Here is a 14,778-nt window from a genome sequence, read left to right as displayed (position 1 = left end):
CATCGGATGATTGCTAGCTGATCTATATACAAACATATATATAGTACTTGGAAACTTAGGTACTATTATCATAAACAATGCAAACAATTACAGTCGAACCTTTTAATATGAAACCTGTTAGCAAAGTGGAAATTCATTAAACTGTTGTTCATATTTCAGATCTCAGATTCAGTAAAGATTTCCATTTAAAAGGTTGTTCGGTCTAAGCAATTTAAATGTTTCATAAATAAGCTCCCAATTTTCCTTTTTATAGAAATGCCACTGTAAAGAGTTCACTTAGTCGAAGATCACTTCCATAGTCACATACAATACTTTATTATCAATCAGGTTTAGTTGTTTACATTAACTACGAACGTCATTTGCGATTTGGAATGGAAATAAAAGGGGGAGGAGATAGAAAATAGAGGGTTGATATCAGCACGACGCCGGAATACATAGTGAGTATAATTCTACAGCTTGGGCAGACCCGCCGAAATGGAGCTCTCGATGCCGCAGTGATCCTCGCCACGGAGGATGCGGAAGAAGCCATGATCGCCCCAATCGGTGTTCCACGAGTTGCCGATGAGCCAGTAGGGGATCTTCTCCTCGCCCCAAACGCCCCAGCCCAAAATGCGAATGGCATGACCGCCCAGCTCCTTGCCGTGCTCGTGCTGATAGACACCGTCCTTGTACAGAATGAGATCCTCGTAGACGGTGAAGGCCCCCTCAACCGGTCCATTGGTCATGATCTCCTCCTGGATTTCGCGCACATTGCGCCGCACCGAATAGGACTTGGAGCCGAAGTGCTTGTCCTTGGCATAATCCACCGTGTAGCCGCTCTGGCAGACGTGCTGGCACTTCGGTGTTCCACCGCCATGGGCGCACGGCGGACGGGTGCCGTTCACGTGGTGCTCACACGGCGAAATCTCGTACGGTCGGCAGCCCTGTAATGAAATAATTTCCTATTATAATTATTTCTTTAAAAAAGAAAAAGGTATCTTCCATAAAAGTATGTATTTTGCCTTTAACATTTTTTGAAATGATTCAAAAACTTGAAAAGATATTCTTGACCTTATTCACAATCCAATCTATAGCTGTTCTTATCTAAAAACTGAGTGACTATAAGTACATTCCGTATAATATATCTAATAGAATACGTGCAATATATTTAATACATCCTATACTTCATTAGTCACAAAAAAATATATATATTAAAATGCATTTAAGACTTGATAAAAACAAAAACGTGATTTCTGCGATATATTCTAAATAGAAAAAAATTTAACGGCGTCGTAATCTTTATAGCTATGTATATTGCAGCAAACAAAGAGTTTTAATTGCTCTTAATCATTTTGCGCTGCATTTTTCTAGTAAAACATTGTGAGATAAACTCATAGATAGATATTTAAAAAACAAATCTACAGAGGTATACCACTCATAAATCGGATAAAAATTAGAAAAAGTATTTATTTTGTAATCTTATCACTTTTCTGCAAATCCATTTTTTGCAAATTTTGAAATTGAAATTTTTAAATTCCTATTTTTAGTAAGTAGGCCACTTACCTGGTTGGAACCGAAGGGTCCTCCGCTGACGATTCCCTTGCGCGTCCAGTAGCTCCATGCGGCACCGGGGAATCCACCGTTGCAGCCAAATCCGCAGGTGTGACAGCAGGACACCAGATCGTCGGCCGAGAAGTGGAAGTTCACCTTGCCACCGGAATGGATGCACACCTTTGTGTAATCAGCAAATCAGCAATAAAAAATTGATTAAAACATCAGCTGGCCAAACAAAGACAAGGCGGGGCCAAGAGTTCGATAAGATAAGTGGCTTACCCGATCGGACATGGCTTCCACGGCGCCAAAGGCCCAGCATGAGCCGCAGGATCCCTGATCGCGGATCTCTCCAATCGTTGGGCAGTTGGGCCAAGCCTTGCGGGAATCGAACTCCTCCGGAATATCGTTTGCGGATTCCTTGTACAGCTCGCCGAGAACTTCGCGCTTTTCGGGCAAAGCAAACTTGTGCGCTTCCGGATGGACACCCATCAGGCGACGGATGTGATCCTCGGTCACGAACTCATCGAAATTACGGCCCACCTGGCGGATAGAATACGGAAAATGCAATTATACTTGTCACGTCAGCAGGGAAAAACAAAGGAATTTGGTTTACCTGCCAGGTTTTGGCCTTACTGCGCACCACCTCGATGAACTCATCGGACAGAAAGGTTGGCTCACCGGCGGCCAAAACCACCACGGAGGCCACGGTGGCCACCAGTAGCAGCAAATTCATTATTTCGCCAACGTATTCTTAAATCGAAATTCTATTGAAATCCCAACGCTGACACAGCAAAATCACAAATCACTTTTTTAAAAAAATGGTGGAAATGACGCTTCGGATTTTCTGGGCTCTCCGTTCCGTTGTTGTGTTCGAACTGCTTGTGAAAATCGGACGGAGAATGCTCTTTATGTCTCTAATTTCTCTTGTTTTTGTTCTGTTCTGAAAAATGGTTGGCGCCCGCTGATTACACGGCCAGTGTGTGCACACCAAACGAAAAGCAAAATGGTCTATCGAAAACAGAGATGCGCAAGTGATAGCTGCTAACTCGTGAAAATAAATAAAATAAGATTAACATACTGGGTGTTAAAAAATATTTTAAAAATACATTTTCTGTAATAAATCTTGATATCAACGCTAAGAATTTATAAATTTCGATTTTATTACATTTTTTTTGTCATAATCATTATAACAAAACCATAAAGCTGATAAGAACAATTATCGATACATGGCTCTTTGTCAGCAAGCATAATAGAGGGTGTGGCCACACTGGCCGTGAATGTTTTGATTAGGAGTTGGCAAAGATGCAGATTTTCTACGGGATACTTGCGTTCCTGGTGGCCACCAATCCCTCAACCGAGGCCATCCAGGCGCGCAGTGACAAGGAGCAGCCGCAGACAGTGGTTTCCGGCACAGCGGTGCAGTCGGTTGTGCCCGTGCAGGCGCAACTTGGCTCCGGACTGGGACCCTCGTCCGCCGCTTCCTCGTCATCATCATCTTCCGGCGGAGCAGGGAACTCCGCTTTCAACCCGCTCGGACCGAATGTGATGTGCTCCTTCCTGCCACGCGACTTTCTGGATTGCAAGGATCCCGTTGACCATCGGGAGAATGCTACCGCACAGATGGAAAAGGGCCACGGATGCCTGCGATTCGGTGGTTCCACCTACGAGGACGTGGAGCACGCCAAAGTGGTGTGCACCGTGTTCGCAGACATCGATTGCTTCGGCAATCGCACCTTCTACCGCGACGGAGTCCCCTGCGTCCGCTACACGGACCACTACTTTGTGACTACCCTGATCTACAGCATGCTCCTCGGATTCCTCGGCATGGACCGCTTCTGCCTCGGCCAAACAGGTACCGCCGTCGGCAAACTCCTGACGATGGGCGGTGTGGGCGTCTGGTGGATCATCGACGTCATTTTGTTGATCACCAATAATCTTCTGCCTGAAGACGGTAGCAATTGGAATCCCTACGTCTAGACGTGTGATATGTGTCCTGTTTCCTAGCGATAAGTTGTTCAATAAGATCATTTAGTAAACATAGCCAAATTGTGGGTATTATAAACATACATTTGTGTTTGTGAAGTTATTAATTTTGTTTTGAAAGGAGCAAACCGCTTCTACGAAAATGTGCAACTTAAATTAACTTTTTATCGTTTCTCCATGTGAAGGTGGCCCAAAACATTCTATAGTAATTTCTACGACCTAAGAATCTATATATGTAAATCACTCAATACGGTTTCCAAGATTTAAAAATCGCGCTCGCTTATGGAGTCGCGGCTGACTGTGGTTTGTGTACTTGCTAAGGTCGGATGATGGCAATGCCAGGTTAGGAAGGTGAACCGGATAGTTTAGGAGGGTGTATTCGCTATGATTCAGAGAGAATTTGGAGCTGCCAAGCCGTTCGGGTTCAGTCCGTTAACGTTCGGGTCGCTCTCTCGGGTTGGCTAAGAGAATTCACCATCCGTTGTTAACCGATTGAGAGAACGTTGTTCAGGTTTTTTACCGTTGTCCCTGTTAAATTTGAATAATCAAAGATAACAACCGATGGTGGGGTCATTAACTAAGTCCGAGATCGAGTTTCCATTTAGACTTTGTTGTACTTTGGTTAGCTTCTGTTCCTGATTTCAGCCCATTTTGGCTGCCACGCATTAAGTACCCGAAACAATTTAAGTATATTAAAATCTCACAAAAAATTAACCTATTGTCATATGCCAGGCCATATTAAGCCCCATGCACTGCATAAGGGTTAGACAACAGACTCTATTGCTGATTCGTTCGCACTTATCGGAAAACACACTTTTACTCGCACTCATTGTAGAAATTTTAAACGGACTGACGGACCCGACGATACTTCTACCCTATTCTTATTCTACCATGCTTTAGCCCTCGAAACTCGAAAGCAGTCGCAAAAAAAGCCTCGGCGACCGCGCGGTCAACAAGAGAGTGGCGCGGACGCTTTCTCTTTCTTCATCTCCATTTATCCATTTCTCCGTTGCGCGTCTCTGCCGCAAGAAGCAAAAACAACTACCAGAACGAAAAGGAACCGTAGATTGCACGGTGCATAAATGAAACATACAAAAACATTAATTGTTTGGCCAGAATTTGTGCACAAAACAAACGCTAAATGAAAACGGGAGTGATAAAAGTCGAAAGTATTTGTACTTCATTAATCGCGGCACAAGAACGTAAACAAAATCGTGTGTAAATTCCACGGGAAAAGAAGTACAAGAAATACAAGAACAACAACATGGGGACGCTTACGCCGTCAGCGACGCCGGCAGAGACAGCGGCAGCGCCAATGCTCGAGACAATTCGAATTTCTTTTCGGATGCTGATGGACTAACTGTGCTTTAGTGGTTGTTCTATATGTGCGTGTATGCGTGTGCGAGTGTAAAGTGGAAAAACAGCCAAGAACTGAATGGTAAATAAGTGTAAACAGAAAGGCGAAGAATGAAAGAAAGAAAGGGAGAGCGAAAGAGAGCCAGTAGCGATTTCCATTTATCGATCCGCTCGCACACCTGAAGCCATTCCATTCCAGCATCATCGACTTAATCCGTTCGAGCGGGATTAAGGCTGCGCCGCTGCTGCGACGCCCACGCAGCGTCGAAGGCGCAGCGACCGCGTTACCGGTCGCCGGTAATTAGCCGCCAAGGCCGTCGGCACCACACAGAAAGAAAGTTCTTACAATCAGTTTGTTTTAAACATGAGTCCACAATTGCCCTTTTAGTAAGAGATTTTCATATTCGATATTTCAATATACAGTAGAATCCGCTTATAGCGACTTTCAAGGGACCGACGATTTTTCGTCGTTATACCCGGAAGACGCACTAAGCAGAAGGATTTAAGTGTAAAAGTCTGTCTGGGGACCAATCAAGCCATCGAGGTTTCGTCGCAATACCCGGACGGACACTATAAGCGGAGTCGTTATAACAGGATTCTACTGTATTGGAAAGCGATGGAATCCAAACAAATAGAAATTCATATTTTGCCATTGTCAAAAAGTAAAAGTTCAAAGTGCAGCTGAAGGACTTGACCCCTGGCATTTGCCAGGTGCACAGAAAGAAATCAGTGAAAAATTTAAACAGTAAACATAACAATCAATTTAAAAATAATATGAATACTTCAAATTAAATTCTTGAAAAGAGTTTAAATACATTTTTTTCTTGGGGTTGTTTTTTTCTGTGTACATAATTGCTTCAGTTCTGCTGCAGCGGTGTGAAAGTTCAGGCTCATTAAGTGCAGCCTCCTAACGGTACTCGGCAGCCGGTACTCGATACCCGATACCTGGTCCTCGGCTTCCGTCACACGACGATGGTATAAACGAGATTAAGCGAATCCAGTAGCTTCCTAATTAGCTGCATCCTGAACAGGCGTAACATTAATTTAATGCAAAGTCTTCTGGGTAAAGTTTAAAGAATACAAAAAAAAACTTTAAAATTGTCTTAAATTTCCATTAATGCAAACTGGGTTTGCTTACCAGAGGGTAACAAACTGAATTAATTCTCCTAAAATTACAAGATAACTACATTTTCATAGGGACATAAAATGTTAAATGAAAAATTGTGTTATGGGGCAATAAAGTTACAAGAAAATTGGATGGGAAGCCCACTTGCGATGACAGTTGCGCTTTATTTCCTTGAAAATGCTTAAACTCAGAGTGGCTGAAAGCCAATTTTCTCGCTTGACAAGTCGCTTAACCCTAGACAGGCTTCTTTACGTTTTCTATTTACATCTTAGGACACTGAAAATGACAAAAATTAGAAAGTTAACAGTTTTATATGTACTTGTTTTTTTCAGAATTAAAATAAGTGTTTTAAAATTGAAAGTCTGTCCATCTAGGGTTAAGAAAGCACATAACTATCAACGAGAAGTAGCTTCAGGTCATGTTTAAGGTCTTGACAGGCCTATAAATAGCCAACAAACATTGCGAATTTAATCATACCAATGCAAACGACCAAATTCTAGGAAAACTAGCTAGTTTAGTGGCGATTGCTCTCTCTCTCTCTCTCTCTCTCTCTCTCTCTCTTTCTTTTATCTTTTTTTACCTTTCGCGAGAAAGTGTTAAGAGAAAACAACAACAAACAATAATGCTAATGAAGCCAACCGTGAAACTTTTTTTCTCGATTTTTTTTTAACGTTTGGAATTTTGTTTCAAAGTGCAACCAAAGCAAAGCAGCGGAAAATAAAAACCATAAAATATTACAAGAAGCGGAATCGGTGAAAAGCGTTAACCGAAGCCAAAAAAATTACCGAAAACCAACATCAAAAGTTGGCAACTTTTTATTTTCGACCGCAGCAGCCGAAGAAGCAGCGGCGTCAGCAGCGACGCCCGACTGCAGCCAGCGTCGCGCTGGCAACAACAAATTGCGGTAAGAATATTCTGCACATTTTTCCATTTTGTTTTATAAATAATACAAAAAATAAACCTTCTTCCATATTGGACATAGAAAAGAATTTTTCGAACAATATAAACTACATATTTTAAATAAAAGATGCTCTTATAAATACTTTTGTATATTTGCTGTTTAACACTATTTATAATACGTATAACATTAGTTGATATAAAAAAGAAAACCAATAGGTGTTAATGTTTGATGTTTTATTAAAGACTCATCCTAAAAATGCTTGAAGACTTTTTAACTTGGCATAAACTTTTTTTTTTCTGTGCATATACACTCATCTTCCATCTGGACACACTCATCCATATATATTTACTGCTCGCTCCTTGGTTCTGTCGCACACACACACACACACTGCTGATTTTACTGTTTAGTTTGTAATTTTGCCAAATTGTAGACACAGCATTATAAACACACAAAAAGAAAAACCGAAACTAGAAATGTAGTTCAAAGTTTGACAGCCTGAGGGGATGGGGTGAACCTCGTTCCAGAAAGTAATTCACTTTAATCTGTTACATAATGGAAAGGCAAACCGCCGATTAGCCAAATTAACTGTAGCAGTTGGTGAATGTCGGATAACGGTTTAGTGGCGAATAATCAGTCTAATTTGATCGCATGCCAATGATATAATTTAAGTAAGTGTAGCAAATCCAGTTTTAAATTAAGTTACAATATTAGCAGAGTTTAAGAAGAGTTCACAAATCAGATATACACTTCTTATAAATTAATTCTATCTTTTTGTAAAAGCCTTGGCGATGTTTTTCGTCTGTCTGAGAGGAAATGATAGGTAAATGTCATCCCCGAATTAGAAGCATAAGCGTCTTGAAAGGTTTTAAGCCTCGATGGGAGCAATCATCCCCCACATTTCCCGACGATAACGATTTTTGGCCATAAAAAGTCATCCCCATCGCTGAATTTAAGCGTTTTGAACTGCTGCAAGTGTGAATGATTTTTAAAATTGAAATTAACGTTTATCCGAATGAGCCTGCAAAAAAATAAGAAAAACAAATAGGAAAACAGAACGCAACGGGAGGTAAATTAAAAAAAAATTGAACAAAAAGTGCTAAAAATAGTCAAAAATTCGCTGATGCCTGCGGGCAAAAATTACACAGAAATAAATATTGTGGAAGTGGGCTAAACTTTTAATTACGAAATTTTCTTAGTTCTTAAAAATATAAGTTAGTTCCAATGAAGTAATTATTATATGTAAGAGATAAAAATATCTTTATGATATTACAACTCCCTTTTATTTTCACTGAGTAGATTTCGCTTAATATTTCAATAACTTTTGTTGAAACTCAAATAAGACAAAAGTCGTACAGCTACCATATCATTGTTCAAACGAAAATGATAATTCGCAAATAGAACGTACGTGCCCATGGTGGCAATATTGGTTCGTCGTTTTCCTGCGTGTATGCAAGGTGGGTGGCAATTTTCGGGGGTGGCTGGCGCCTGCCGCCTGCTGCCTGCTGCCTGCTGTCGGGAAAAATGGAAAAAGGGAAAGCGGAGGAATGAGACAGACGCCACCAGGCCAAAAACACAGCCGTATTCGTTGATTTTTCCGTCGCCGGTGTATTCTATTCTCTGTGGCTGTCCATGTCCAAGCATTCCATTTTCCTATCCACCTAACCCCCCCGTCCTCCCACTTCCCTTCACCCGTGAAAAAACTTGCGTGGAAGAGCTTCACTCTTTGGGGGTTAGTTATTTTTGGGGACGACAACTGCAGCGGCAGTAGCAAAAGTACCAAAAGTGCCAGCAGCCCTCTGAACTGCGGAGGAGGATTGCGGATAGAGGATGTGCGGATATGCGGATGTGCGGATATGCGGATGTGCAGATAGAATATGTGCTGAGGATGCCTGTGGCGAGTGTTGTTTCTCCTTCGGTTTCGGTTTCAGTTTCAGTTTCGGCCTCGGTCTCAGCTTTCTAGACTTGGCTGTACCGCCAGTGCTCCTGAGATATATGTATGGTAGTTTATGACCAGTGCATACTGTACAGCCCACGGATGCGATGGCAACCAGAGAGCGGACGGAATGAGCCGATAAATCTTCACTGAACCACAAAGACCTGTTTTGGCGGATCTCGAGCTGTAATAAATAGCTTAAAATAGATTTTATATTAAATGTTATATCTGTAATCTATAATGGTTGGTTGGCCAGAGGTTACTAAAATTTTCTTTGAGATCAATTTATCCGTTGACAGATTATCAAAAAAGAGGAGAAGGTGGTTTGCACATTTATTTAAAATCATAGTCATTTCAATTATGAAGTTCAATTTCCAAATGATTTGTTTTAGAGACCTTGACGTTATGAGTTGAACTTTGATTGGTTTTGTTTATAGTGAGGCTATTCCATCGGAACTATTGACTTTGGAATGGCCATTATGTTATCCGGCTGAGTCAGTAATTGATCGCCGTATCTGGATCAGATGGCAATGCAATCTCTGAAGCGAATAGCTTGATAGGAAAATGTCAAGGGCGCCCTTTCGTTATTCTTTTCCTGTGACTGTGATTGTGACTGTGACTGTGACTGTGACTGTGTCCTTCTGACCATCTGTCCATATGTCTCGCTCTCAAAGTGAGTCAAAAGAAGCACAAACTTGGCGATGGCGATGATTTTGTTGCCTGCTCTGTTGTTCTGTTCTGTTTCTTAACTTTGAAGGATTTTTCCCATCTAGGATGCTGTTTGGCATGCGTTTAAGTGTGTGTGTGTGTGTGTGAGTGTGTGTGTTTCGTATTGGCGAGAACTCCCCATACAAACACTTGCCCAGAGGGCCACGCATAATACACATGCAAATGTCAAAGCTGCCAGGCTGTCGCCATAAGCGAGAGCGTCACTAGTGTGCCACCTTGTGCCACCCAAAACACACCCAACCACCCAACCACCCAACCACCCATCCAACCATACCAGCACCCACCCACTTTGGCACCCAGCTCGCCACCATCCCATCGCATCATCTTCATCCACCACGACGGCCATCGGCGAGTATTAGCGGATTTTGTTTGTGCCGGAATGGAAATCGTCTTCTTTGCTGTCGCTATTTTGTTATTACAGTGCAACCTCCAATCTGTTTAATGAACTTTTCTCACTTGTAATAGACATCACATGGCCAAAGGTTATTATTTTTACAATTGCTTACGCTTGTTTTGTGACAGGTTGTTATTTTTGCAAATAGGAAAAATAATTCAGACTCATGGGAATATCTAAAAATCCAATTATGGCTTTTTATTAAGCAGTGTCTTTATAATAAAATTTAAAATCTTAAGTTTGCTTTAGTTTCTGTGGGTACATTGTACCCATCTTGCACTGTTTATTGTTTTTGTTGTTATTGTGTGTCATCCACGCGTTTTCTCCATGCTCCAGTAAAACTCAAGGAGGGTTGTTGAGGAAAACCGAGAGGTGGGTGGGTAGGTGTGTGCGTTGAACGGTGGGTGAACTTTGAAAAACTCACCACCGTCTTTTGCCAAACCGGTCTCAGTCGACCTCTTCCTCTTTCTACTTCTAACTATCTTCCACACGCTGGAAAAATCAGACAGCTTTAAATTCGATTCATTTAACTTTCAAAATCATGCGAAGTTGTTTTGGAGAATCAGACACTAGAATTTAAATACTTTTGCCATCTGCAAAGGATCCCAAACGAAAACCAAAAATTTTGCTATAAGTTTGTTTAATTCTTAAGCAAGAAATCTTAAAATATGTAATATGTTTGGGTTTTAGTTAACTCTTTATGATTTCATTTTTTTAAGTGTCTTCTTTTCGCTCTTGTTCGTTTTTGGTTTTGTTATGTTTGTCAAATTGTTTGGCACAAACAATTGCATTTTTGCAGGCTCTAGAACTTTGTTGCGTGTTTCCTGTTTTTCTCCTTTTTTTTTTTAGATATTCTTGAGGTACCTTACGTAAGGGGAATTAGAAGATTTGCTGCAATGTTGCAAGTAGAAGTCGACGACTGTATTGTTTTTTCTTGCAGCCTGCGGAAAAATACCAGCGCAGAGGAAAAGTCAGAAAGATTGAAATTGCGGCACTCAACACGTCTTCTTTTGCACTTCCTCCCCAATTTCAAAACCTTTCTTTTCACACGAAAAAATTATGATTTGATGGCTTGTATATCTTCAATATTGTTTTGACTTTTGAAATAGCAACAAACAGCTTATTAATATTTTTTAGATATTTTTCAAATTCATTGTAGCGAAAGCAAAGTAAATTGAAATTTCTTTTCGTGCACTTTCCCAACCATTTTCTTTTCTCCTTGGCCACATCAATTACAATAACAATGGAGCCGGAAAACAATGCGTGCGGAAGGCTTTTCCAACGTCTTAAGAAGCTTTGCCTTTGGCTTTGTTTTCTTTCAGTGCTTCTGTGTAACTGTATGTGTGCTGTTTTCCCTTCTTTTTGTTATTGTTTATCCTGCACGCATGCAATTCGCACTACGTTGTTTACTCCTTTTTTATTGTTTGCTCCTGAAGGAAAGTGGAGACTGGTGACTGCCTCATCCTTCTGGGCAACACATTGATGGTGTTTTTTAATTGCATTTTGTAATTATTGTTATGAGCGCCCATCATGCACAACATTGATATTTAACAACATGCGTTTGAGATATTGAAATTAAATAAATTGCTTTATAAATCAGCCAATAAAACTGATAAAACATTTAGAAAAAGTAAACAAAGCAAACATATTCAAACGTAAATTTCACTCAACAATTAAATCGCTTTTATTAGCGTTAAAAAATTACAAATAATTTGCTGATCCACTTTCCTATAATATTTATTTCTACTGCATAATGCAGCACTTAAAAAAAAATTGTCTGCTATTCTGCTAATCCAACTAATTAAATTTTGAGAGTCTCGGGCAGTCATTGTTTTTTTAATTTATGTATGTGCTGTAACTCCTTCGTTTCGGGCCAAAAATCCAGAGCTGGCAGCAGCATTCCTTGCGTGTTTCCTGCCTGCCCTTTATCTTTGTCCCGCCAACATTTTCCATCCCTTTCCATCCTTTTCCGGCTTTTCCGGCTTTTTTGCCTTCATGCCGTTGTTGCCTGCCGCATTCCATTAGATATAATAAATACCGAAATGCGATAAAAAAAAAAATAGAAAAAATAGAAGGCGGGCAAAGGAAATTAAAGATGCAAAGCAATGTAAAGCTTTTACAGAACGCAGACGAAGGCAACGAAATTATCCATCCAGCTTGTTTGTTGTGCGTCTCCGAATCTAGTCTATGAAAAGCCACTCACACTAGAAAATTGGTTAAAAATGTCAAATGAACAGCATTCCTCGCTGCTGCTGTTTTTTATTATTTTATTTTTGTCCTGTCATCAAAACCAAACCCAAACCCAAACCCAGCGAAACGAAACGAACTGGGAAAAAGCGAATGCGAGGAATAGCAATTCGTTGTCTTGTTTGTTGTCTCGAGTTCAGTTTAGCTAGCACTTTAAAATAATGGATAAAGAGCTCTTGAAACTTCAGTTAAGACTGAGGCAATCGTTTGCACTGCGTTTGTATATATTATTACAAAGTTGAAGGGCAGGCTTTGACATTTAATTATCGCCCAAGGGTCTCAGAAGCAACTTGAGTTGTTCGCATTTTAAAGAAGTAGGAATTGTTTTGATTCAATTGAATTGGAAACTTTTAAGCCCAGAATATCCTACTGCGATTTGAAGTGTATCCTTGGCATATGCAACGATTTATTTTATATGTGCGCTGGCGTTTTATAACCGATATATAATATATATTCGCACTGGCTTATCCACATCCACATCCACATCATCTATCTCTATCTGTATCGTCATTAAACGGGGCTCGTCATTATTGCCATACAACTTTCTTTTTGGTTTTTGTTCTTGTTCGGTTCCTGCCGCAACTTTTGTCCTATCTCCATCTTATTTTCCATCCATCTCTCTCTTTATTTTCCATCCCTTTCACACTGAATGAATCTCCGAGTGCTGCTGGCATTGGCCTTTTAGTTGATTTCCGTCCGACACGCTGCCTTCTGATGACATTGTTTTTATGACGCGACCCCCCAGTTTCCCTAGATTTCCCGCCAACGCATTTCACCTACGGACAAAGGATACACTAGCCATATAATATATATATATATATATGATATATATGTGTTGTATAGTGAATGTGTGTATATCGTGCATAACTTTGTCAGGGGCTGGGCTTTTGTGCGATTCCGATCCCATTGCAACAAACAACACAAAGGCTCTGCCACGACCAACTGAGGGATAATGGTGTTAGTGATGGGGCTGTCAATCAGCCGCCGATGTGCTATATTGACAGAGGCATCGATGCCATAGATCCACGTCGCGATTGCCGTAACACAAGTGCGGAATTTGGGTCACACAAATATGTATTGCCTTAGTTACTAATTAATTGGCGAAGTATGAATACCGGAAAATTGATATTGTTGGGATAAAAGTAGTAGTAGAAGACTTGAACAAACTTAGAGCGGCACATATTTGCAGTAGATATGCATATAGTACATATAGTACAGGGTGCGCCATCTCGAGCTTCGGTATGAAAATATTGAATAACTTTGGAAAAAAACAAAAATTCATGGAAAATGTTTTATGTTTATTTAGATTGATCCTTTACAATTCATTTGAGTTAGTTTTTGAAGGGTCTAGAAAATTTCTGGTTACAGCAGGACGGGGCCCCATGTCACACAGCAAACGAAACCATGCTGTTTTTGCAGCAAAATTCCTGGATGCGTTGTGTCAAAAAGAGGCGATATCGACTGGCCGGACTTGACCCCGCCGGATTTCTTTTTGTGGGGTATACATAAGCAAGCCCTAGACCATCACAGAGCTCAAGGAGAGTATTCGCACCGAAATGGCCAATATATCGGCCGATTGCTCAAGAAAGTAATGGAAAATGCTCGAAAAAGGACACTTTTTGCCATCAAGAACAAAGGAAGTCACTTAGTCGATATTGTGTTCAAAAACTAACTCAAATGAATTATAAAGGATCAATCTAAATAAATGTAAAACATTTTCCATGAATTTTTGTTTTTTTCCAAAGTTATTTAATATTTTCATACCGAAGCTCGAGATGGCGCACCCTGTACATGTTTCCACTTCACAAAGATTTATCTGAATTGCTGTTATAATCAACAGCAAACCCTGAGCAATAGTCAAATCAAAAATAGAAATTATTATTTGCGCAGTCTGTCGATTAAAATTCATTTGCACAGCGGTTGGGGTAGGTTGTCAATCAGTTGCAATGCCATTCAATTGAACAGACATAAATGCAAAAGCAAAAAGGCTCAAATGATGTAAACTGTTGATATTCGTTTGAGAAAAAGAAGATTAATCAACTAAATGCATCTAAAGTGCATTACTTTGATTAGAACTGAATGCGAAAAGTAAACAGAAGTATGATTCATAGTTTAGAACATGGCAAATATAGATTCAAATAGATTTTGTGTTAGAACTTTTCAACTTGTTTGTTAAGTTTGTATAAACCCAACAAAGAGGAATAGATTATTCTTCAAAATCATTGCCATTTAAAAGCTTTAATCTTGATCTACAAAATTGCTATTAAAGTGTAATATTTGAATCACACAATCGCCGGTTTCCTACAATTTTCGGCCCACTAAACTGTGTCATATAATGGCGAACCACCGAAAAGAACTCATTTCATTTCGAGGGGCTGGGCGCAACATTAGCGGCTCGTTGGCGAAAATGCTGGCAAACCCCCTCATTATTTCCCCTGAACCGCCGGGTTTCTATGTGTGTTTACCTTTCTCAAAGCGCAGGCTCGCTGTTTTCCATACCACCCACCGCCCACCGACCTGACCCACCCACTTTGTCCGGTCGACCTGGTCGACACCCTTGACAAACATTCAGAAAA

General features: G+C 40.5%; 3 protein-coding genes across 6 annotated transcripts in view; 2 read left to right on the top strand and 1 right to left on the bottom strand.

Annotated features, from left to right (window-relative positions):
* Positions 1 to 291: 291 nt before the first annotated feature.
* Positions 292 to 2,504, bottom strand: LOC108097746 (cathepsin B). Its single transcript, XM_017200255.2, has 4 exons — positions 2,147 to 2,504; positions 1,813 to 2,073; positions 1,543 to 1,710; positions 292 to 923 (listed from the first exon to the last, which is right to left on the bottom strand). Exons 1-4 carry the CDS (start codon positions 2,264 to 2,266, stop codon positions 450 to 452), a joined length of 1,023 nt encoding a protein of 340 aa, XP_017055744.1. The 5' UTR covers positions 2,267 to 2,504; the 3' UTR covers positions 292 to 449.
* A 294-nt stretch (positions 2,505 to 2,798) lies between these two features.
* Positions 2,799 to 3,599, top strand: LOC108097433 (TM2 domain-containing protein CG11103). The gene has a single exon (XM_017199702.2). It carries the CDS (start codon positions 2,836 to 2,838, stop codon positions 3,508 to 3,510), a length of 675 nt encoding a protein of 224 aa, XP_017055191.1. The 5' UTR covers positions 2,799 to 2,835; the 3' UTR covers positions 3,511 to 3,599.
* Positions 3,600 to 4,411: 812 nt separating this feature from the next.
* LOC108097622 (diacylglycerol lipase-alpha) overlaps positions 4,412 to 14,778 on the top strand; it is a 29,720-nt gene continuing 19,353 nt past the window's right edge. For 2 of the 4 annotated variants that reach the window (XM_017200037.2, XM_017200035.2), the window contains exons 1-2: positions 4,412 to 4,954; positions 6,691 to 6,902. The gene's annotated coding sequence lies outside the window, so the exon portion shown is untranslated. The remainder of the gene's footprint in view (positions 4,955 to 6,690; positions 6,903 to 14,778) is intronic. The other 2 variants (XM_017200038.2, XM_017200039.2) reach the window with 2 other exon arrangements.

This window comes from Drosophila ficusphila, unplaced genomic scaffold (assembly GCF_018152265.1).
Source record: "Drosophila ficusphila isolate 14025-0441.05 unplaced genomic scaffold, ASM1815226v1 contig_197, whole genome shotgun sequence".
Lineage (NCBI taxonomy): Eukaryota > Metazoa > Arthropoda > Insecta > Diptera > Drosophilidae > Drosophila > Drosophila ficusphila.
The sequence above is the reverse complement of the archived record's forward strand: the minus strand, read 5'-3'. Positions and strand labels throughout refer to the sequence as shown.

What these genes read in the sequence shown, in the direction of transcription:
- LOC108097746 (XM_017200255.2), bottom strand. Translation starts at nt 2,266, where the DNA reads ATGAATTTGCTGCTACTGGTGGCCACCGTGGCCTCCGTGGTGGTTTTG. An exon ending in GTAAGGCCAAAACCTGGCAG is followed by an intron (nt 2,074 to 2,146) that starts GTAAACCAAATT and finishes TCTATCCGCCAG; the next exon opens with GTGGGCCGTAATTTCGATGA. An exon ending in GACCCTTCGGTTCCAACCAG is followed by an intron (nt 924 to 1,542) that starts GTAAGTGGCCTA and finishes ATTTCATTACAG; the next exon opens with GGCTGCCGACCGTACGAGAT.
- LOC108097433 (XM_017199702.2), top strand. Translation starts at nt 2,836, where the DNA reads ATGCAGATTTTCTACGGGATACTTGCGTTCCTGGTGGCCACCAATCCC.